The sequence below is a fragment of the Cyclopterus lumpus genome, chromosome 4 (assembly GCF_009769545.1).
Source record: "Cyclopterus lumpus isolate fCycLum1 chromosome 4, fCycLum1.pri, whole genome shotgun sequence".
Classification (NCBI taxonomy): Eukaryota; Metazoa; Chordata; class Actinopteri; order Perciformes; family Cyclopteridae; genus Cyclopterus; species Cyclopterus lumpus.
Genome location: NC_046969.1, coordinates 2,149,845 through 2,174,526, shown reverse-complemented (window position 1 = coordinate 2,174,526; position 24,682 = coordinate 2,149,845). Strand labels below are relative to the sequence as shown.

The window sequence follows — 24,682 nt, the reverse complement described above, 5'->3', positions numbered from 1 at the left end:
CTTTTGTTTCCTAAAATCTCACGTTGGGAGTTTGAAGACATTGCTCAAGGCTTTAGGTAAGGAGCAGAGCAGTTAAGAGTAAAACCAATGTACAAACAATTAGGATATTCCCAGGATGCAATCCTGTGGATATATTCCAGTAAGGTCCAACATAGAGGAGATATACATTCCATTCCATTATCCGAACCGCTTATCCCATTTAGGGTCGCAGGGCGCTGTAGCCGATCCCAGCTGACATTGTGTTGAAGGCAGGGTTCACCCTGGACAGGTCGCCAGTCTATCACAGAGCACATATAGAGACATACAACCAATCATGCTCACATTCACATCTACGGGCAGGCAATGTAGAGTCTCATTAACCTAAGCTGCATGTCTTTAAACGGTCGGAGGAAGCCGGAGAACCCATAGGGAACTCACGCACAGGGAGAACATCCAAAGCCGGATCGCCCAGTGTGGGAACCAAACCTCTTGCTGTGAGGTGACAGTGCTAGCCGGAGAGATATACATATCTGGATATATTATATATATATAACTCAGGATCCTCCAGGACGAACTGGAGGACGCAGCTAATGAAAAGAATGTCCTACCACATTCTGGACACAAACAGAGTGATTCTAGTTGTGTCTATATGTGTCAGCATGGAGTTCACTCTAGAACTATTTAACATTCATTTACAAGTGTGAGGCATGATAGCAGTCCTGATGTGATCATCATCTGTCCGACAGATTCCCTGCTGCTGCAATCCAATTACACGCTTTGTAGGGACCCCTTTTAATCATGTTGAGTGCAGTACCAGGGCATGTTACTGTTGTGTGTTTAATTAAAGATGCCCTCTTATCTTTGTTTCAGTGGAGATTAAATTATTTGAAAAATAATTAGGTCAATAATTTCTTTTGTTAATCGATTAAGTGTTGTAACTTTTTGAGTAAATACATTGCAAACTAAATATCTTTCTGTTTTTGAATGTTGGTCAGAAAACTATGACCCTTGAAGGTGTCACATTCACTTCATTCACATGCACTTTATCAGGGGTTGTTAAGTAAACATTTGTGTTGACAATCAACCACATAATGATGAGATTTCTTCCTGATTTTCAGTTAGACTTGCTGCTTCACTTAACTGCTTCTCATTAAGAGGATGTCAAAGTGTCCACAAAAAGATGTCTCAGAATTCTGCCACGGGTGCAGAAGTTTATGCATTAGTTTGTATATGATTGTGTGGGTGAATGTTGACATGTTGTGTACAGCACTTTAAGTGGTCGGGAAACTGAAAATGTTGCACCCAGGTGTCCGTAGCCAACACCGTAGAGATGTCAGTTTTACCTGTAAACCAGAAGGCGACGGGTCTAGTGCCTTAAATAAAATGTTACTCTAAATTGCATGAAGGACTCATCTCTGTACTGGTCTTGTTAGACCTTAGTGCTGCGTTCGACACCATTGATCATGACATCGTATTACAGAGACTGGATCAGTCGATTGGCATTTCAGGTACCGTACTAAGTTGGTTTAAATCCTATTCATCAGATCGATCTCAATTTGTATTTGTAAACGATGAAACCTCAATGACCACCAGCGTTAATCACGGAGTTCCACAAGGTTCTGTGCTTGGACCAATTGTATTTACCTTATATATGCTTCCTTTGGGCAACATTATCAGGAAACACTTCATAAACTTTCATTGTTATGCAGACGATACTCAATTATATCTATCGATCAAACCAGAAGAGACCAACCAGCTCTCTAAAATTCAAGAATGTCTTAAAGACATAAAAACATGGATGACCTGCAACTTCCTGATGTTAAACTCAGACAAAACTGAAGTTTTTTTACTCGGACCTGAACACCTCAGAGATCAATTATCTGGTGATGTGGTTTCTGTAGATGGCATTGCCCTGGCATCCAACACCACTGTAAAGAATCTCGGCGTTATCTTTGATCGGGATTTGTCCTTTAACTCCCACGTTAAGCAAATATCAAGGACTGCATTTTTTCATCATGCAACTCCTTATTATCAGGCTGCTCTAATAAGTCTCTTAAGTCCCTCCAGTTGATCCAGAATGCTGCAGCTCGTGTATTCACAAAAACTAAAAAAAGAGATCACATTACTCCTGTATTAGCTGCTCTGCACTGGCTCCCTGTAAAATCAAGAATCACATTTCAAATTATTCTCCTCACAAAGCCTTGATTGGTGATGCACCATCATATCTTAAGGAGCTTGTAGTACCATATTGCCCCACTAGAGAGCTGCGCGCACTAAATGCGGGGCTACTTGTGGTTCCCAGAGTCCTAAAAAGTAGGATGGGAGCAAGAGCCTTCAGTTATCAAGCTCCTCTTTTATGGAACCAGCTTCCACTTTCAGTCCGGGAGGCAGACACAGTCACCTCATTTAAGAGTAGACTTAAGACCTTCCTGTGTGATAGTGCTTATAGTTAGGGCTGAATCAGGTTTGCCCTGGTCCAGCCCCTAGATATGCTGCTATAGGCTGCTGGGGGATGTTTTAGGATACACTGAGCTCCTATCTCCTCTTCTCTCTCTCCTTATGGATGAATTTACATTTCTCCATTGCACCTTATTAACTCTGCTTCCTCCCCGGAGTCTTTGTGACTTCACGTCTCAAAGGGTCCATTGAACCTGGCTGTGTCTGATGCCTCTTGCCTGGTGAGCCGGCCTCCTGACTTGGCCCTACTGATGCGCCCCGCCCCCATCCTCTCTACCTCCTTCTGTTTCATGGATTGTGGAGGTCCATTCACATTAAATATGTTAATGTAACTCTGTAACTCTGTTCATTCTGTACACATGACATCTATTCCTTCGGTCCATCCGGGGTGAGGGATCCTCCTCTGTTGCTCTCCTGAAGGTTTCTTCCCTTTTTTCCCTGTGAAAGGTTATTTTTGGGGAGTTTTTCCTGATCCGATGTGAGGTCCTGGGACAGGGATGTCGTATGTGTACAGATTGTAAAGCCCTCAGAGGCAAATTTGTAATTTGTGATATTGAGCTATACAAAATAATTGTTACATTTGTCATCACAAACAGTTACAATACTTAAACAGTGTTTTCCTCTTATGCTTTACAATACATTCATCTTAATATTCTTCATAATATTCCCTATAACTTATCATAACCTTCTCAATGCATTGTACTGTAAACATAAGACTTCCTTTATGTACATGTGCAAATCAAAATAACCTATTACAACTCTACAGTACTATATATAAAAACAAACTATTTACTAACTGAAAACGCTGTGGTTTTTCCTAAGCGTAAGGTGGGTAGGTCCTTAGTGATTTCCTAAGTGTTCATTGGTTAGTTTCACACACAATATTGATAGACACACGATTCCACAAATTATGTTGAAGGGCGGAGCTCAACACAAACGTTACATACGATCTTGTGAGAAGAAGGACACGGAAGTAAAACGTCTCCAGATTACGGCAACATCCAAACCTTATTTCTGGCACAATGGATGTCTAAATCTAAGTGTGTCATAAGCTGCTCCACCGCTGGCCGAGATACTTGGTTTTGGAGTGCACATTTAGAGTGTGTGTGTGTGCTTGTTTGTACCCACTTTCTGAAGAAAGGCATCTGTGTAGACCAAGCTTAATGTACATCCAATGGTTCTGCAAGGCAGGCTTCTTTCCGAAGTGTTTCCATTACATCAAATGAGTTTTAAAGGGGGAGAGAATGGACGCAAGAAAGGGGGAGAGACAAAGGCAAAAACAAAGAGAGAGAGCGAGAGATGTAATCTGTCTCCAATCGATTGGCTGCACCTCTCACCACTCTTGGGATCCAACGATCATTAGTTTCCATCTGTCTCCTTCCTTTAATTTTTTAATTTCTTTTCTTCAAATTGTTCTCTTTTCATTCCCATTCAATTAAGGTTGACTGTATTGGCTAGCTATTGGATAATTGCTCAGGGAGATTGGCAAACCTTGATGAGATGATGCGGTTAACCTTTCAGTTCTCTTTAAACAGGCCTGGTTGAATACTTAGTCGTGAATATTAGACTCTCCCCTATATAAGTTTTACCACGTTAATAGCTTTAATTGTTATTGTGTCCTTGCTGTGCAATACACAAACCAACACATCGGAAATCTGCAAGCTTTATATTTCGATCACATTTTTGCACAAAAACTTATCTTGTCAGACGCCAAAATTCGAAACCACTCGGGGCAAATAGCAACCTCTGGAAATCCCCTAATAACACCACTAACATGATTAACCACAAAACCTATGGGTGCACTTGTTCTATCTTTTATGTATTTTTGCTCATACATGCCTTTTGTGTTTTGTCTGTGTTCATGCATGTTTCCGTATATGTGGTTGTGTGTTTGTCTTAAAGAGCATGTCCAATTCTCTAATTTTTCCAGCCCTTTAAGATTAATAAGTTCACTGAACACACCCTGTCCCCATCAATTCAATTCAGTTTATTTTGTAAAGCCCAAAAGCAAATTTGCCTCAGAGGGCTTTTCAATCTGTACACATACGACATCCCTGTCCCAGGACCTCACATGTATGAATAATGAGTAGTAGGCATAGACCACAATCCAGACCTCCACAATCCATGAAACAGAAGTAAGAGAGGATGGCGTGCATCATCAGGGCCATGGCAGGTGGCAGGGCCACAGAGGCAGGAGGCCGGCCCACCAGTCAGGAGGCATCGCGAAAGAGGCCGGATCAACGAGGCCAGGCCCTTGAGGCAGTAAGCACAAAGAAGGAGGCAGGGCCATTGGGAAGGAGGACAGGTCAGGGGCTGGATGCAGAAAGCAGGGGCAATGAGGCAGGAGGCAGGACCGGCTTCAGACACAGCCCGGTCCAATGGACCCTATGAGGCGATGGTGACTGGTACCGCCCACTTACGGTCAAAAGGAAAAAGGAAAAACTGAGCAAGTTTAGGTTTGGCGAGCGAGCAGGTTAAAAATGTGCGAGCGACTTTTGCTCGAGGAGTGATGTAAAAGCGCTCGACAAAGTAAATTACACGCACGGCTCTCATTTGCGCGCTCAGATTTTGACAGTGATTTGCCTTCAAACAAGAAGGCACAAAGACTCAGGGGAAGAAGTAGAGTTAGTAATGTGTAATGAAGAGACATACATTTGTCCATAAGGAGAGAGAGAAGAAGAGGGCGGGGCTCAGTGTATCTTAAAATGTCCCCCAGCAGCCTATAGGCCTTTTGGGGACATTAAGAGACTTCGGGACTGTCGGGAGCCGGGGATGGAATTATACTTTGTCTAGGGTTAATTGTTTGTTGTGCATGTTCATTTTGGATGTTGCAGCGTATGCCGGATTTGCATTAATATTAACATTTGGTGTCCGCAACTGACTGTTTCGTTTATGACTGTGGTTATGAAAACTGTGGTTTCAATCATATTACGCAGTGACTCAACACTCAATATCAGGTCTGCCAATTCCCTTAAAAATAGCGTTGTACTTTTCCCCTTAGGTTTAATTAGGAGGGAGAATTGTTACAAAGTGTACATTATTATTATTAAAATGCCTAGCCAAGCGCCTTGAAAAGGTTCTGCCAGCCCTTTTATTGCATGATCAAAGAGGATTTGTTCAAGGAAGGCACTCCTGCTCTAACACCTGTAGGCTCCTTGACATCATGTACACCAAGTCGCAGCCTGCCTTACCTGAAGTTGTTGTAGCCTTGGGCTGAGAAGGCTACCTTTTTGAAACCCTTTCTAGAATTAGCTTTGGACCCATTTTTAGTTCCTGTGTCAAATTAAGTCATTACCTTACGACAGTGTTGAGGAACTAACTTGAGGTGATAGGGTCCATAAAGTGTCAACGTATGTTCAGGAGAGTTCCTATTTCTAATATCTGGGGATGATGGTTTGTTGCTCTTTCCAGCATTTATGCAAGCACAATTCAATTCCTTTAAATGACAAATGCAAACAATATTTGCATCATTTCTACTATCTATAGTTGGTGTATTAACAAGAAAGTTGTACCTGCTTTTTGTACAATGGGGTAATCATCCTTTCTTAGCCCCAGCAACATTAATAAATCCTCTTTTTAGCCACAGATACTCGTCTAAAGGGCACCATTATGAGGAACAATGTTATTGCCTTAGAACCTCTGGAAATGTCTCATATCGAATGTAATATGGATATAATCTGACCAGTGTAACACTGGGATACCTCTTGACTTGAGTCTGGAATGGCCCAATTTGTATTAATTGTAGGATAAAAAACATATATGTGTATGGTTGGTGAGCAATGTTGAAACTGGTTGTTTGCTGGGGTTTATTTCTTCTTCTTTTTCTCTTCTCTGTCTGTCTTTGCTCCAGATGTTTAATGTATCCATATTCTTAATGATATGTCATCTAGAGGATCTGGGAGTTTGGGCTAGGGAGGAAGGGAGTTGGGAGATTTACATCAGTTTCCTCTGATTTCAGTTTATTTTGCTGTCTGGTATGCGTTATACGACATCTTTGACAAAGACTGTGAATCATGCCATTTTTCATTACATCCTCCTGTATCATCACATTGAGGGTAAGTTTGGATTCACTGTCAACCAGGAACTCTAATAATAATGTAAAATTGGCCAAGGCTGGTCAAAATAGGAATCATGTTTAAAATCACCTCCAGGAAAGCTCATCTTAAAGTGTGTCTTTTCTTTTTCCTAGAACGAAAGAAAATTACTCTGACTGTTAGAAACCAGCTGTTCTACAAGAAGATCTACAATGTTGTGGGATACCTGAAAGGAAAGAGAAACCCAGGTTTGTACAAATACTCCACAGTGTTGTCTTTCAGGAAAGTTGTTTTTCAATATCTGAGTATATGACAGACTAGTGGCACAAATTACTTTTACTTCTCAAATTCGGTGTGTTAGGGGCGGTCACTCATTGTGGGAGGATCCTCCGGTGGAATTTCTCCCGGGTGCGACTGCCCGTAGTCAGAGGGGTCTGCGTTGATGACAGCAACCAACGGGTCTTTAAAATTGCACCCTGTTTCCTTTACCATGCTTTGGGGAGGGGACTATTTCAATGTGTCATCTCCATTAATATCTATACAACCAATTTTACAACCAAGTTTAGGATTCATTTTTTTTATTAGAGCACAAGACTTTTTTCTACACTCTTATGTTGCTCTCAAGGTCCACCAGATTAATGCATTTAACTTCAAACTACTGGACCTGCTTATTATCATCTGGAGAAAACTTTCCTGAAAACTATCGCCAACTGATGCTGTTTTTTTTTTTTTAAAGCAGATAATATGGGCAACAAATCTCTAAAAGGAGTGACGCTTTAACTGATTGTTGGCATTTGATCATATGTCTGTTACACACAATTATCTTGAAGTATGAATGTTTGACTCATACAGCCCACAATCATACAGATACTATTTTTGCATGAATCTGTATTGCTTCATACAAACAATGCTTAAATAAATCGCTGATTGTCCTCCTGTTACCTTCAAATTTGGAAAGATATATCTTTTTTTTAACCTTTTAATGGCTTTATATTATTTCTAAGTACCTATTTTTGTTATCTATAACATTTGGAACGAAATACAATTTCTGTTATCAAGAATATTAATATGTATTATGTTCAAGGTCAATTTGACCCCAGGAAAAACAAACACAATTTCAAATATTTAGAAGGAGGTAGTTTTAGGGTAATCGCTGAACCTGCTTGTCCCATACATCCCATAATGCTGTGAGTTTGTCACCTCTCGGCGGTCCGGCCTTGTTTCTGTCATCAAAGCGTATGACTCAATCTAGGCTTGCAAGTGCGGCACGTCCAAGTCTTTCCAACTGTCCCCATACTCTAAATGTGTCATCTCAAGTATATCCTTTTCAATTGATGGTGTTATGGCTGGCGGCGTGTTTGGTGAGGCATGGAACCATTTTGATGACATGAGCAGCACTAAGTCTACCCTGTTGTGGGGAGAAGGACCATAAAAACTTTCCATTTTTGGAAGGTAGTGTGTTTGCTGTCGGTTGAAGGTCAACACTGAGGTTCTCATTCTCATCAGAGGAGGATCCCTCATAATCAGGGAACTCCTCAACATCATTTTCTGTCTTAGACACGTTCTCCTCTCTGTCCCTTTCATGGTCAAAGAGATGTGACAACAACCCATTGACAGAACACCTTTCAGTTGAGAGAGAGAGAGCAGAAAGAGAGAGCACACAGAGCACCAAGATAAATGTTTTAGAAGGCTCCTGTGTGAACTTGTATGTGCTCAACACCTATATTGTGTGAACTATCAATATCTTCACGGGAACCATATTTTTCCCTCCCCCATGTCGTGTGAACTATCAGTGGTTCTCACATTACTACAGCTATGGTTATGTTAGGTTAGGGCTCAGGTTAGTGACCTCAATACCATTCGAAACCAATGTGTGTAAAATGTTGATATTTCTTATATATTTTATACAGCTAAAACAGCCTGTGGTCAAATTGACCCCGAAGAACATCGATGCGTACATGACATATCATGTTAATTTTACGTTTGTCCCCATTAAATTAGGAAAAGTCGTGAAATATGAAGTAAAAGAAATGATATCAATCATATATTTAGAGAGGTTGAATGGGGTCAAATTGAACCCAGAGATAACAGGAGGGTTAAAGAAGGCATATTTAAGGTTCACATATTTGAATGTTGCAGTCTTTCTATCTTTTCATTGGTGTATGTGATGGCTTCCTTCACAATATTTTTTCTTCACAATCCTGACCATTAATCCTTAGTTTTCCTCAAGCTAATGTTAGTTAGCTTGTGTGGTGAAACAGCAATGCACTGCTAAAGAGTTTATTTTGTCAAGACTGCAAACGGGAAACCAGAGCTATCTTTTCCCAAGTCACTTCATGTCATGCCACTGAATGTTCGACATTGAGATGTCACGACCAAGCCGCAACCACTAGCGGGCCTATATGCATCATCCGCCGGCCGTGATTACTGCCTCGCACGATCACTACGGCGATGATAACCTACATTTCTGCTGCATCGTTATGTCATTATTATGATTTGTACTCTTGCGGATGCACTCCCACTCGGCGAATGGAAGGAATGGTTCGTACTGATTAAATCGAAAAAGATGGTCCGGAACTCCAGACGCGAGTCTGGACCCATAGTTCCTCATCCGTTAGTTACAAACCGAGTAGCGGAACAAAGTTACAGTTTAAGCAGCGAGGAGCCTGACCCGTCCTGTGGAGCTTGTTCGGCTGATCCCGCATGGAGCCCTGTGGCGCTGCCGGTAACAATGTAGTAAAGATGCTGCATGATCGAAACGTGCATTGATGGTGTGGATGGAGCTACTCAGTGATTGCAGAGAACATGACTTGCTGGCGGAGAAAATACAGGAAGCGCCGTGCTTCCTCTTCGCCTGCGGAGCTCAGGCTAAGCCTGCTCTTCTGGCCCGACCACCGGCAAGGGATCAACTGATCGCAGCTAACTAACTAGACTTACTTGCTGGTGGAGCAAGAGAGAGGGAGGCCTAGAAAAGGACTAGAAAGCACCGTGATCTTCCACTGAGCCGAGAGGCTCCTCGCTCCTGAGTGGACGCTGCTGCGCTGCGCTGGGTGAGTGTTCCTGAGCACAGCAGTCTGCGCTGAATGACGGCTCCGGCTGAACATCGATGTTGAGACACGACTCTTCCCGACGAAGTCGGAATCTGACAAGGTTTCAATTACCAATAACTAGATGTAATAGGCAGAGGAACAATTTCCCCATTTGCATCTGTCTCGCATTCAGGTTTGAGCTGAAACGTCAACTGACAGCAGCGGAGTAGAGAACTCCTTTAAAGTTTGACAGCAACGATCTGATTGGCTTAGAGACCCAGTGCCACATATAATTGGACGCCCCCCAGATTAGCTGATAGTCTATTACTCCCAGTGATTAAACTGAGACACTTATGAATGACCCGTCGTGTAAAGAGTCTTCCTTCCTGAACTACCGCTTTTATTACATTACATTACATGTCATTTAGCTGAAGCTTTTATCCAAAGCAACTTACAATAAGTGCATTACACCATGAGTCCAAAGTCAGAACAACAAGAATCAAGCAAGTACAATTTCTTCAATAACGTTAAACTACAGAGTACTATCCGTAAGTGCCATTTAAGTGCTACTAAAGTGCTAAACTACAAAGTGCTATCGGTAAGGGACATTTGAGTGCTACTACGGCTCTACCTTCCCTATTCAAGGTATAGTCGAAAAATATGTGTTTTTAGTTTGCGACGGAAGATGTAGAGACTTTCTGCTATCCTGATGTCAATGGGGAGCTCGTTCCACCAATGAGGAGCCAGCACAGGAAACAGTCGTGAATTTGTTGAGTGTTTAGCTCGAAGTGAAGGAGCTACAAGCCGATTGGCAGAAGCCGAGTGAAGTGAACGAGGTGGGGTGTACGGTTTTACCATGTCCTGGATGTAGACCGGACCCGATCTGTTCGCAGCACGGTACTCAAGTACCAATGTTTTGAAGTGGATGCGGGCGGCCACCGGTAACAGTGAAGGTCGCGGAGGAGCGGAGTAGTGTGGGTAAATTTCGGGAGGTTAAAGACCAGTCGAGCTGCTGCATTCTGGATGAGCTGTAGAGGTCGAATGGCATTAGCAGGTAGACCTGCCAGGAGGGAGTTACAGTAGTCTAGCCGTGAGATGACCAGAGCCTGGACCAGAACCTGTGTGAGTGAGAAGAGGTCGTATTCTCCTGATGTTGTACAGCATGTACCTACAGGAGCGTGTTATTGCGGTAATGTTGGCAGTCAGGAAGAGTTGACTGTCGAGTGTCACATCGAGGTTCCTGGCAGTCGGAGTCGGAGCCAGCACTGAGTTGTTGAAGTTAATAGTCAGGTCGTGGGTGGGACAGCCTTTTCCTGGAAGGAGGAGAAGTTCAGTCTTGTCCGGGTTAATTTTCAGGTGGTGTGCGGACATCCACTGAGAGATGTCGGTCAGACAGGCAGAGATTCGTGCTGCTACCCGTGTTTCAGATTGGGGAAACGAGAGGATCAGTTGGGTGTCGTCAGCATAGCTGTGGTAGGTGAAGCCATGCGAGCGAATGACAGAGCCGAGAGAGTTGGTGTACAGAGAGAAGAGAAGAGGACCAAGGACTGAGCCCTGAGGGACCCCAGTAGTCAGAGGACAAGGCTCAGACACAGATCCTCTCCAGGTTACCCGGTAAGAGCGGTCGGTGAGGCTCCATGAGAGTTGAGCAAGTAATACACAATCGGAAGAGGAGCTGCTGTGGGCTCACGGCTGCGATGGACACTTGTGGGGCCATATCCCCTAAACATCATTGTCAAGGCCTAAGGGCAGCAAGACCATGTGTTTAATTATTTTTTATTCCAAAATGTTTTTTATAGATGTGTGAATCTGAGCAATAAACAATGAAATAAATAAACAAATACAAATTGCACTTTCACATATAACTGAATTAGTTTACAGTAATGGTTAATTTACCAAGGAAGCTTCTATCTGTGCACTAATATGTTGTCAGATTATTAGGCTTAGCTAGCAGGCTCTTTTCTCAAACAAAGTCATCAGCGTGTTGGAGTGATGAGCCTTGCTCTGTTCTTCCGTTCGCCTGCAGGAAGCTGCTTTGGGCATCCACTCTCAACACGCTGTCTTTGTAGAAAATGTAACTCATACAAAGAAGCCTGGAGCATTCATGTTTGTGTATATGTGTGATCATAGGCAAGTGCGTTTCCTTAGAAAACTACACTGTACTTGACTACCAATTTGTGACATTCAGTAAGAATGTCAAAAATACAATATTAAAATGTATAATCCTACAGCACAGTAAGAGCCGTAGTATTATACATTTTAATATTGTAAGTCTGTATTCACTATTTACTTTTCTCCACCTTCCACACATCACATCTCTTGAGACAATGACCTACCTACCAAATGCATGAAGAAGATTGATATGTCTGTTTTACATAGTATCTGGAGAAGGGATTACTTTTAACACAAAAAGAGGGGAAAAAAGTGTCTAACTTCACATATCTTGAGGACCATCCATCCTTCACACTTGCTGTGTACTGAAGGATGTGTGCAGGGCAATTTGGACACTAGTTGGTTCAATATTAATAATTATATACACATTTTTAATAAACAAGCAATAGCTCTCATTATACAGCGGGTGTGGTGGGGGGGGGTCTCTGGTCTCTACGGTACACATAGTGCCTTTCCAGGCCCATTGACTGCAGTTCACTTATGCTGCTGCATGCACTAAAGCATTTATGCCCCCCCAAAATGATCATATTATCTGACCCGCAGATAATATAAATTCAAAATTCAATATCATTTAATATAAATTCTAAATGAAAATAAAATTTTAAAAATCATTAAAATAAAATATTTAGTTTGGTTCAAAATAATGGCAAAGTTCAAAGGTGCCGCATGACCGGGCAATTTTGGATAAGAAGCGAGCAGGTTACGCGGGGCTTTGTTGGTTGTTTGCTGCGAACAACAAAAAGGTCTCTTTCCAAAGCAAAAAAGGAAAGTGGATGTCACTGATATTATGTGTCCAAAAAATAAGAGCTTGTTGAGCAATATCTCTCTATCGGCAAACAAAGTGGCAGAGCGGATTAACGAGCTGTCGAGTGACATCTGTCATCAGTTAGACGAAAAAGCCAGAGGGTTCACTGGTTTCACATACTACGTGGCACTTGACGAAAGCACAGACAATACCGTCAATGCTCAGCCAGCCATATTCATCTTGAGTATTGATGAGCAATTTGAAGTGACAGAAGAATTGCTGATTTTGTGTCCAATGCACGGTTGCACCATAGCCAAGGATATATTTCAGGAGCTGTGCAAGCTGGTTTTACCGTGGAACAGACTGGTGGGCATTACCACGGATGGAGCCCCTTCTGTGACGGACTGGTAGCGCTGGTACAAAGAAAGTTAGAGGAGGAAAATGCAGACGCAGCAATTGTTCTGCACTCCATTTTACAGGCCTTGTGCAGTAAATGTTAAGAGCAGAAGTGAAGAAATTCAAGGAAGATGGCAGAATGGATGTTTCTGAACTTGATGATCCAAGATGGGTTATGGACCTTGCATTCCTAGTGGACATAACACAGGAGCTGAACATCCTTAACCTGAAGCTCCAGGGCCTTGGTCAGCTAATCACAGCAACTTGTGAAAATGTGAAAGCCTTCTCCACGAAACTGAAATTGTGGAAAACTCAGCTTTCTGCAAAGAATCTCAGCCATTTCATAACATGCAGATCTCTTGTGGATGAGGGCACAGCCTTCACTTCCTGCTTTCTTACAGTGTAGACTTTGCTGCTTGCTCTCACCTGTTTGCATTTTTTCTGCTAATACCTTCTGATATTCTTGTTTTTCTTCTGTAAGAATCTTTGAGCAGCAGCTCCTGGACAATTGACATCAGTGGGACTCTATTACTTTGTGGTTTAAAGATAAATTGCTATAGGCTATTCAGCAGCAGCTAAGCTCGAATGGTAGTGCTCCCTGGAACTCTCTCAATCCAAAGTCAAAGAGGCAGGATGTGGGAGAACGACTAACAGGCAGAGCCCAGCACCCTGAGATTTGTGATGCGACTGCCTGTCCTACACTACCACAAAGACAGAACTCCTCCTCAACCCCTGCACGCAGCTGGACACAGCCGAGAACAGCTGAGAAAAGTAAAACCAGCAAAACACCTTCACGACAACCAAGCCTACAACTTGAAAACAGATTTACTCCATTGTCGCAGGATCCTAAATCCGATGATCTGGAAAAGCAGCTATCTTCTCAAAGCAGGGTAAGAACCACAGGAAAAGCTACTGGCTGGGCCTGATTGGTGACTATGCTGTAAAAGATGTCAGAACGATGTGCAGCAAAAATACAAAAATACTCTATTTCCGACAGATATGTCTCTAACATGAGAGAAAAAATCTTTGAAAGAGAGACTTTATTGACTTGTTAAACACAGTCAGCTCTGTCAATGCAGAGGTGTTCATCAGTGGGCCTCTTCTTCCACAAGTCGGAGGAGGAAATGAAAGGTTCAGCAGGCTGTTTGAACAGATGGCTGTCAACTCCTTGTACTTACCATTCAATACATTTGATCAACAATCTTTACCTTTTCTGGGAGCGCAGACATCTTTTTAAGTCAGAGGTAAAACTGTTTACCTACCAAAGACAAGAGACAAGAGGAGTCTAAACAAGAGATAACCACCCAGCATCACCGTAGAGACCTCACAGGAAGGATGCCTCCCCCCCTGCCTATGGAGAGCCCAGAGGAGGAGTCTCCATTCCCGCCTCCGAGGAGAAGTTTTTACCCTCACCAGCACCTACTTCCACCCCCCATACTCCATCCCCATACTCCATGACGGCTCCACAACCATCCTCTATCTCCCCTACCGGATAAAGGCATTAATTGATATATTTTGGGTCCAGACTACAAGGCTAATGACACCACTGATTCTCTCCAGGAACAGTCGGGGCCCTGTATGAAGCGAGCCGTCTCAATTCCTGTACTGATTTATTGAGGAGAGCAACAGAGGAGGATCCCTCTTCTCGAATGGACAGATGCAATAGATGTCATGTGTACAGATGAACAGAGTTACAGAGTTACAACACATTCAATGAATATTACAGAAATTATGAATAATTAGTAGGCATGTACCACAATCCAGATTTCCCCCAATCCATGACACAGAAGGAGAAAGAGAGGAGGGGGGGTGGGGCGCATCAGCTGGGCCATGGCAGGAGGCAGGGTCACATAGGCAGGAGGACGACCCACCAGGCACGATGCATCGCAAAAGAGGCCAGACCAATGAGGTCAGCCTTTGAGGCAGGAGGCACAGAGAAAAAGGCAGGGCCATTGGGGCTGGATGCAGGAAGCAGGGGCAAGGACCCAGGACCAGCTGCAGACACAGCTGGATCCAATGGACCCTATGAGGAGTGAAGTCACAAAGACTCCGGGGAGGAAGTAATGTACAATGGAGGGATGTAAATTCAGCCATAAGGAGGGAGAGAATAGGAGATAGGAGCTCAGTGTATCCTAAAACGTCCCCCAGTAGCCTATAAGCCTATAGCAGCATATCTAGGAGCTCGACCAGGGCAAACCTGATTCAGCCCTAACTATAAGCACTATTGGAAAGTCTTAAGTCTACTCTTATATGTGGTGACTGTCTGCCTTCCGGACTGAAAGTGGAAGCTGGTTCCATAAAAGACGAGCTTGATAACTGAAGGCTCTGGCTCCCATCCTACTTTTTAGGACTCTAAGAACCACAAGTAGGCCCACATTTAGTGAGCGCAGCTCTCTAGTGGGGCAATATGGTACTACAAGCTCCTTAAGATATGATGGTGCATCACCAATCAAGGCTTTGTAGGTGAGGAGAATCATTTTAAATGTGATTCTGGATTTTACAGGGAGCCAGTGCAGAGCAGCTAATACAGGAGTAATGTGATCTCTTTTCTTAGTTTTTGTGAGTACACGAGCTGCAGCATTCTGGATTAACTGGAGGGACCTAAGAGAGTTATTAGAGCAGCCTGATAATAGGAAATTATAGTAATCTAGTCTAGAAGTAAGCGCGTGAACCAGTTTTTCTGCATCGCTTTGAGACGAGATGTGCCTGTTTTTTTAAATGTTACGTGGATGAAAAAATGCAGTCCTTAAGATTTGCTTCACGGTTCTTTACAGTGGTGTTGGATGCCAGGGCAATACCATCTACAGAAACCACATGACCAGATAATTAATCTCTGAGGTGTTCAGTTTTGTCTGGGCTTAACATCAGGAAGTTGCAGGTCATCCATGTTTTTATGTCTTTAAGACATGCTCTTTAGCTAGCGAACTGGTTGATCTCCTCTGGTTTGATCGATAGGTATAATTGAGTATCATCTGCATAACAATGAAAGTTTATGGAGTGTTTCCTGATAATGTTGCCCAAAGGAAGCATATATAAAGGTAAATACAATTGGTCCAAGCACATAACCTTGTGGAACTCCGTGATTAACGTTGGTGGTCATTGAGGCTTCATCTTTTACAAATACAAATTGAGATCCATCTGATAAATAGGATTTAAACCAACTTAGTACGGTACCTGAAATGCCAATTGACTGATCCAGTCTCTGTAATACGATGTCATGGTCAATGGTGTCGAAAGCAGCACTAAGGTCTAATAATACCAGTACGGAGATGAGTCCTTTATCAGCACTAAGGTCTAACAAAACAAGTACAGAGATGAGTCTTTTATCAGCACTAAGGTCTAACAAGACCAGTACAGAGATGAGTCCTTTATCAGCACTAAGGTCTAACTGTTATGTGCAGCTCGACAGGACAGGACCCAAACGCCGTCAACGATGGAAAAGCAACTTTTATTGCTAAACAGGATTCCAAAACAGGATTCCAAAAAAACAGGATACAAAACATGCACACAAGATCTTCCACGATCTAGACAAGACGAACCGACCAAGGGGAATGACATGAACAGGACTTAAATACAGAGGGCTGGTGCAGGTGATTGGACACAGGAGGAAACAATCAGGAACAGGGCAGACAATCACAGGGACAGGAAGTGAAGAGAAACAGAGGACACGAGAGACAAGGACTTCAAAATAAGACAGGAAACACGAAACAACACTACAGATCCTGACATAACCCCCCCCTCAAGGGGCGGATTCCAGACGACCCAACACAGTCCCCCAGGGTGGGTGGAGGGGAGCCGGAGGCGGGACCAAAAGCCTGGCAGAAGAAGTCCGGGGGACGGGCCGGAGGACGACCACCAGGAGGACTGACCTGCTCCGGAGGACGGGCAGGAGGACGGCCACCAGAAGGACTGACCTGCTCCGGAGGACGGGCAGGAGGACGACCACCAGGAGGACTGACCTGCTCCGGGGGATGGGTAGAAGGGCGACCACCAGGCGGACGGAAGGGCTTTGGGGGACGGGCTGAAGGACGGCCACCAGGCGGACGGGCTGAAGGACTGCCACCAGGCAGATAGACCTGCTCCGGGGGACGGGCAGAAGGGCGACCACCAGGTGAACAGACGGGCTCCGGGGGAACCCCAGGAACAGAAGCCGGAAGCGGCCATGGTGGCGACCGAACACAGGGAGCCTGAGTCGGCCGGGGCGGCGACGTGACCCGGGGAACCGGGGTCTGCCGGGGCGGCGACGTGACCCGGGGAACCGGGGGCGGCCGGGGCGCCGACGGGACACGGGGAGCTGGGATCGGCCGGGGCGCCGACGGGACACGGGGAGCTGGGATCGGCCGGGGCGCCGACGGGACACAGGGAGCTGGGGTCGGCCGGGGCGCCGACGGGACACGAGGAGCTGGGGTCGGCCGGGGTGCCGACGGGACACAGGGAGCTGGGGTCGGCCGGGGCGCCGACGGGACACAAGGAGCTGGGATCGGCTGGGGCGCCGACAGGACACGAGGAGCGGGGGTCAGCCGGGGCGCCGACAGGACACGGGGAGCTGGAGTCGGCCGGGGCGCCGACAGGACACGAGGAGCTGGGATCGGCCGAGGCGCCGACGGGACAGGAGGAGCTGGGGTCGGCCGGGGCGCCGACGGAACACGAGGAGCTGGGGTCGGCCGGGGCGCCGACAGAACACAGGGAGCTGGGGTCGGCCGGGGCGCCGACGGGACACGAGGAGCTGGGATCGGCCGGGGTGCCGACAGGACACGAGGAGCGGGGGTCGGCCGGGGCGCCGACAGGACACGGGGAGCTGGAGTCGGCCGGGGCGCCGACAGGACACGAGGAGCTGGGGTCGGCCGGGACGCCGACAGGACACGGGGAGCTGGAGTCGGCCGGGGCGCCGACAGGACACGAGGAGCTGGGATCGGCTGAGGCGCCGACGGGACACGGGGAGCTGGAGTCGGCCGGGGCGACGACGGGACAGCATCGGCAGGAACCGGCGGGGACTGCGGCCGAAGCAGGACCCTGTCTAACGCCTGGAGGGACTCCATCATGTCCCGGAAAGCGTCCTGGGACAAGGCAAAGGAAGCAAGGGCCGGCCGGAAGTCCAATAGGTCCCAGGAAGTTGGGGTTGGCCGGAACACGGAGGCGGCAACAGGAACAGGCGAGGGCTGCAGCACGGAGGCGACTGCGGGAACCGGAGTAGTCTGCGGCACAGAGGCGGCAGCCGGAACCCTCCACCGACGCGGTCCGGAGGTTTGCGCCCCCCACTCCGGGGCTGGGCCTGCGTGACCTCTGCCACTGGGGCTACGAGCCCAACGGGTCCCTTTGAAGGGGTCTGGTGCCGAGACCCTATGGGGGTTGTAGTTCCCCTTCTGCAGGCTACGAGGGCCCCCATAGGCCAAGCGGGTCCCTTCGAATGGGTTTGGTGCCGAGACCCTATGGGGGTTGTAGTTCCCCTTCTGGAGGCTACGAGGGCCCCCATAGGCCAAGCGGGTCCCTTCGAAGGGGTTGTAGGCTGGGTCCATCTTTGGTCGGTTCGTTCTGTTATGTGCAGCTCGACAGGACAGGACCCAAACGCCGTCAACGATGGAAAAGCAACTTTTATTGCTAAACAGGATTCCAAAACAGGATTCCAAAAAACCAGGATACAAAACATGCACACAAGATCTTCCACGATCTAGACAAGACGAACCGACCAAGGGGAATGACATGAACAGGACTTAAATACAGAGGGCTGGTGCAGGTGATTGGACACAGGAGGAAACAATCAGGAACAGGGCAGACAATCACAGGGACAGGAAGTGAAGAGAAACAGAGGACACGAGAGACAAGGACTTCAAAATAAGACAGGAAACACGAAACAACACTACAGATCCTGACACTAACAAGACAAGTACAGAGATGAGTCCTTTATCAGCACTAAGGTCTAACAAAACAAGTACAGAGATGAGTCCTTTATCAGCACTAAGGTCTAATAATACCAGTACAGAGATGAGTCCTTTATCAGCACTAAGGTCTAACAAGACAAGGACAGAGATGAGTCCTTTATCAGCACTAAGGTCTAACAAGACCAGTACAGAGATGAGTCCTTTATCAGCACTAAGGTCTAATAATACCAGTACAGAGATGAGTCCTTTATCAGCACTAAGGTCTAACAAGACAAGTACAGAGATGAGTCCTTTATCAGCACTAAGGTATAACAAGACAAGTACAGAGATGAGTCCTTTATCAGCACTAAGGTCTAACAAAACAAGTACAGAGATGAGTCCTTTATCAGCACTAAGGTCTAATAATACCAGTACAGAGATGAGTCCTTTATCAGCACTAAGGTCTAACAAGACCAGTACAGAGATGAGTCCTTTATCAGCACTAAGGTCTAACAAAACAAGTACAGAGATGAGTCCTTTATCAGCACTAAGGTCTAACAAGACAAGTACAGAGATGAGTCATTTATTATCACTAAGGTCTAACAAAACAAGTACAGAGATGAGTCATTTATCATCACTAAGGTCTAACAAGACCAATACAAAGATGAGTCCTTTATCTGATCCAATTAGGAGGTTATTTGTAATGTTCAACAATGGGACTATAATCCCATAGAAGGGCTGGCTAAATGCATTGCAGAAATCAACAACTGGATGTGTCAGAATGTTCTTCAATTAAATAAATATAAAACAGAAGTAATTGTTTTTGGTCCTAAGAACAAACGATTGAAAGTCAGTGCTTAGCTCAAATCGCCGATGTTAAAAACCACAAACAAAGCCAGAAATCTAGGTGTAGTTATGGATTCAAACCTCAACCTGAAAAGCCATATCAAGAAAATTACAAAATCAGCCTACCTAAAGAGTATATCAAGGATTAGAGGACTTATGTCTCAACAGGATTTGGAGAAACTTGTCCATGCATTTATCCTCATTTGTCAATCAGAAAGCTGCAGCTTAAGTCCTCACTAATACCAGCAAAGTGGATCACATCACTCCAGTTCTGAGGTCTTTGCACTGGCTTCCTGTTCAAAAAAGTATTTACTTTAACATCCTGCTGCTGGTTTATAAAGCACTGGGCCTAAATACATGTATGATCTGCTGCTACCTTATGAACAATTCCGACGCCTCAGGTTGTCTGGGACTGGTCTACTTTCTGTTCCTAGTCAGAACTAAACATGGAGAAGCAACGTTCAGTTTTTCTGCTCCACATATCTGGAACAAGGTCCCTGAAAGCTGCAAGTCTGCTGAGACCCTCAGGTCCTTTAAATCCAGATTGAAGACTTTTCTGTTTGCTGTTGCCTTTGAACAAGATTCAAGGATATCAATCAATTTCTGTATTTTACTACTTTATTTTCTTTCTTTAACTGCACTGCAACTTTTATTCCATTTCTTTCTTTTTGACTGATTTGAAAGTTTTCATGAATTAATTGTTTTTAAATCTTGTTTTCTGTTGCATTATGTTTTGATGCTTTTAATGTGAAGCACTTTGAATTGCCTTGTTGAAATGTTCTATACAAATAAACTTGCCTTGCCTTCAGTGGTGATAAATACGCCTCTGCTATTGAAAACCTACTGCAGGAGTTTGATCAGCGTTTTGCTGACTTCAAGGCACGCCGTGACACTTTCCAGCTCCTTGCACACCCCTTCTCAGTGGATGTGGAGAGTGTCCCAAGTATGTTGCAAATGGAATTTGCAGTGTAACAGTGATCTAAAAGCTAAATTCAGAGAGGCACAAGAAAAACCAGACATGACTGGACAATTTATGAGACAATTGCCTCCATCCTTCCCTGAGCTGACAAAAGTGTTCAGTCGGGTAATGTGCCCTTTTGGAAGCACATATATCTGTGTGAGAAACGTTTCTCAACTATGAACTTTAATAAATGCAAGTACAGGTCCAGGCTTAGTGATGCCCATGTTGAAGCTGTACTCAGTGACAAAGTAAATCTACAGGCCCATATTCACCAGCCGTCAGTGACACGTAGACCTGAGTGTCATCTGCATAGTTGTGGTAGGACACGTTATAGCTGCGTATTAGCTGGCCTAATGGAAGCATGTACAGATTGAATAATAGGGGTCCTAGGATTGACCCCTGGGGAACCCCACAGGTCAAAGCCATTTGGTCTGAGACACAGTTACCAATTTCAACAAAATACTTCCTGTCCTCGAGATAGGACTTGAACCAGTTTAGAGCAGTACCAGAGGTTCCCACCCAGTTTTCTAACCTCTCTAATAAGATCCCATGGTCAACTGTGTCAAAGGCAGCGCTCAGGTCCAGCAGAACTAAGACAGAGACTTTGCCTGCGTCTGTGTTCAGCCGGATATCATTTGTCACCTTGATCAGAGCGGTCTCAGTGCTGTGGTGGGGCCTAAAACCTGATTGGAAAGTATCAAAAGCATTGCTAGACAGGATAAAGTCAGTAAGCTGTTGGTATACAACCTTCTCTAGGACTTTGCCTAAGAATGGCAGGTTTGATATGGCCCGGTAGTTGTTCAGTGCTGTGGCATCCAGACTGCTCTTCTTTAGAAGAGGTTTAATGACAGCAGTTTTTAAAGCCTTTGGAAATGTTCCAGTCTGGGGTGAGATGTTGACCAGGTGAACGAGTTATGGTAACAAACTGCTCAGCACAGACTTTAGAAATCTAGTGGGTAAGTCATCAAGGCAGCACGTCGATGGACTCAGACTGCAGATGATCTCTTCAACTGTTTTGTCAGTGACAGGTATGAAATGTGTCAGCTCTAGGTGTCTAGTTGGCTGCAGAGTAGATATTTGTGTTCTGGAATTTATGGCATTTTTAATGCCTTGAACTTTGTCATTAAAGAATATTGAAAACGTATTACATTTAGATATAGAAATGAGTTCTAAGGGCAGTGAAACAGGAGGGTTTGTTAATCTGCTTACTGTAGCAAACAGGACACAAGAGTTGTTACTGCAGTTTGTGATCATTTCAGAAAAATAACGTAGATATGGCAGCGAAAAGCAGCTAATGCAAGCTTTTTTCCGGTTTCATCCCTCAACAGACATGTATATGGAAAGCTGGTAGAAGTAATTAATTGTAATACTATCCAATGAGGGTCAGTAACTTGTTTTACAAATCAGTACATGCATACAGGGGTCGAAGGACTCGTCTTAGCAGTTATCTGTTGGCCTGTTTCCTGATCCGATGTGAGGTCCTGGGACATGGATGTCGTATGTGTACAGATTGTAAAGCCCTCTGAGGCAAATTTGTGATTTTGGGCTATACAAAATAAACTGAATTGAATTGAACCTGGAATGGGCAGCGACATGGACTAGCAGAGCTGGGGATCAAACCGCAGATCCTGTGATTGAAGGACAACCCTGCTTTACCACTGAACCACAGTCGCTCCAACGTGAGTGTGTAGCCATATGCTTTGGGTTAGAATCTAGTCTGACTTGAAGTGTGGCACACAGGTTGGTGAGCTCATGGCTGTGCAAGGATGGAGGCCTCAATACAGTCCCAGACCTCCCACCAAATGAGCCGTCCTCCTCATGGGACATCATATCAATAGTGATGCACCACCCACATCATTGCTGTGATCCTCCTCTGTTGCTCTTCCCAAGGTTTCTTTTTAGGTTTCTTGGGGTGAGCTGTGCCAATTTAACACATTTGGAATGTTGGGCTATGCAAAATAAATTGAATTGAATAGTCATTACACTGTTTCACTTCCAGCAGCTGTAAACTAAATCAGTACTGCTCAATGCACTGCACATTGACACAATCCCTACATTACACTGTACTTTACTGCTTCTTTTGCATTTATAGTTGTATTCCTACCATGGCCCTGCTGATGCGCTCTGCTTTGTCTTCCAAAGCAACTATCCTTTCTGCCATGGACAGTAATCTGCTGTTCACTGTGGTAAATCGTTGCTTCACTTCAGCAGCAAACTGTGTCATCTGGTGAGACAGCAGGCAGCAGTTTCTTCTCATCTTTTGTAGGACAGCAGGTCCTCATCTGGCCCTTTAGGATTTTATTTCCCAAACTCTGTTTCTGAAATATGGTCTGGCGGCCTGTCCCCTGCCTTCGCCCTATGTCAGCTGGGATAGGCTCCAGCGCCCCCGCGACCCTAATGAGGATAAGCGGTATTGAAAATGGATGGATGGATGTTTCTGAAATAGCATATTTCATACTCCTAATATAGCGTGAGAGAGGGTTAAAAAAAACTCTTGGCTGCTTGAATTCTACGAAGCATCTTAGAGATGCTATCCCTTTTTGATTTGATCTCTACAATGTTTCCGACAGCATCTACACTTCATCCATTGGATAGTAGTATTCAAATAAATTGTTGAAATATTTTGTATAATTATATATATACTTTGTTTTATAACAGTATTGACTAATGCTATTGGCATTGAGCGTAATTCAAATCTATTAAAGAAAAAATTTCGAAAATTCTACTATTTAAAATATTTTATTTAGCCAAAGAAGATTATATATTCAGTATATTGTTGTGGCAATCCTTTTTTTCTTTTATACGAAAAATTTAATTCACAAATATAAAAAAGATTATGTGAATGTATTTTTGAGATTGGAACATCTATAATCTATAATATAATAATAATGTTTCCTTTATTGGGGGAAATTCGTCTCTGCATTTCACCCATCCTTAGTTATTAAGGAGCAGTGGGCTACACTGAAGTGCCCAGGGAGCAACTGGGGATTCAGTGTCTTGCTCAAGGACACTTCAACATGCAACTATGGGGGGGTCAAACCGGATACCTTGTGGTTACAGGACGACCACGCTAAGTAATTTAAAAACATTATGAATTAATTGTAAATAAAGGGAATACATAATTAAATGTAGTACAAATTGACAAAGATATAATAAGTAGCCATTCTGCGGGCGTGGTTGGAACATGTTGGTTCCGCTTGATTAGCATTATTTATTTATTTATTTCCAGACACACATTTAATAAAGACATTACACTAATTATTAGAGTTATTACCTTTTAGAACACTTCTACCACTTTTACAGGGGAAAGTCTTTTCTGGACTAGTGGCTTGGTTGGTCAACTGTCAATTTGGGGTGGGTGGGGTTGAGTGCGGTCTTACAATGTTCCTATATCATCAAAGGAGGGCTTGACAGAAAACATTTGGGAACCACTGATGTACAGTGAAGAATGTGGTCAGCAAGAAATCAGGTTCAACCCTTGACCCAGAGTACATCAAAACGGTGATGTAAATACAAGCAACAAATCTGTATCTGAAAGCATATTGTCTGCATCTTTTCCTTTGCTGACATGTTAGCATCAGGAAGATATGTTTTATACTCAAAACACAGACCCTTAGTTGAAAGGAGAGTCTTCAGATTCATCAGAAAGTATCTGCCATTCAGTACAGCCCAGCTTTACATGCATACCATGATATGTTCACACCTATCATATCGCATCACTACCTGGTCACAAGCCTCACAAACAACTATACAGCCCATAATATCACTGTATAACCAGACAGTATGGACACAAAAACAATGAGGTGGCACCATTGTCAGATCTTGCAAAAACATAATATGTTCAGCTTTGTAAGCTATTCCAGCTTAAAACTTACTTTGAAATGCCTACATGGTCATGCTCCTTCCCTGCTTGATGAATGTGTTATAAGACATCAACAGAGTGAACACACGGGCCTCAGTAAACGGGAACTGTCATATTGCTATGCGCAAGACCTCATTTGGACAATCAGTCTTCTCTGTTCAAGGAGCAAAACTATGGAACTGTGTACCAACAGAATTGAAAATGCAACACAATTGTAATGTTTTTAATAGAGGTATTAAATCATGGCTAAAAGAGTTCAGTGTTCTCACACCAAACACCCTGTAAACACACTTGTACTTTGTGTATTTATCTGTGTATGTATTTGTCGATGTATTTTGTTATG

At 44.3% G+C, this 24,682-nt stretch overlaps 1 protein-coding gene across 1 annotated transcript in view; it reads left to right on the top strand.

Annotated features, from left to right (window-relative positions):
• Positions 1-24,682, top strand: part of LOC117729327 (inactive N-acetylated-alpha-linked acidic dipeptidase-like protein 2) — a 256,016-nt gene that overhangs the window by 114,741 nt on the left and 116,593 nt on the right. Inside the window, 1 exon segment of the mRNA XM_034530303.1 lies at positions 6,626-6,718. Coding sequence (XP_034386194.1) covers positions 6,626-6,718 — 93 coding nt within the window.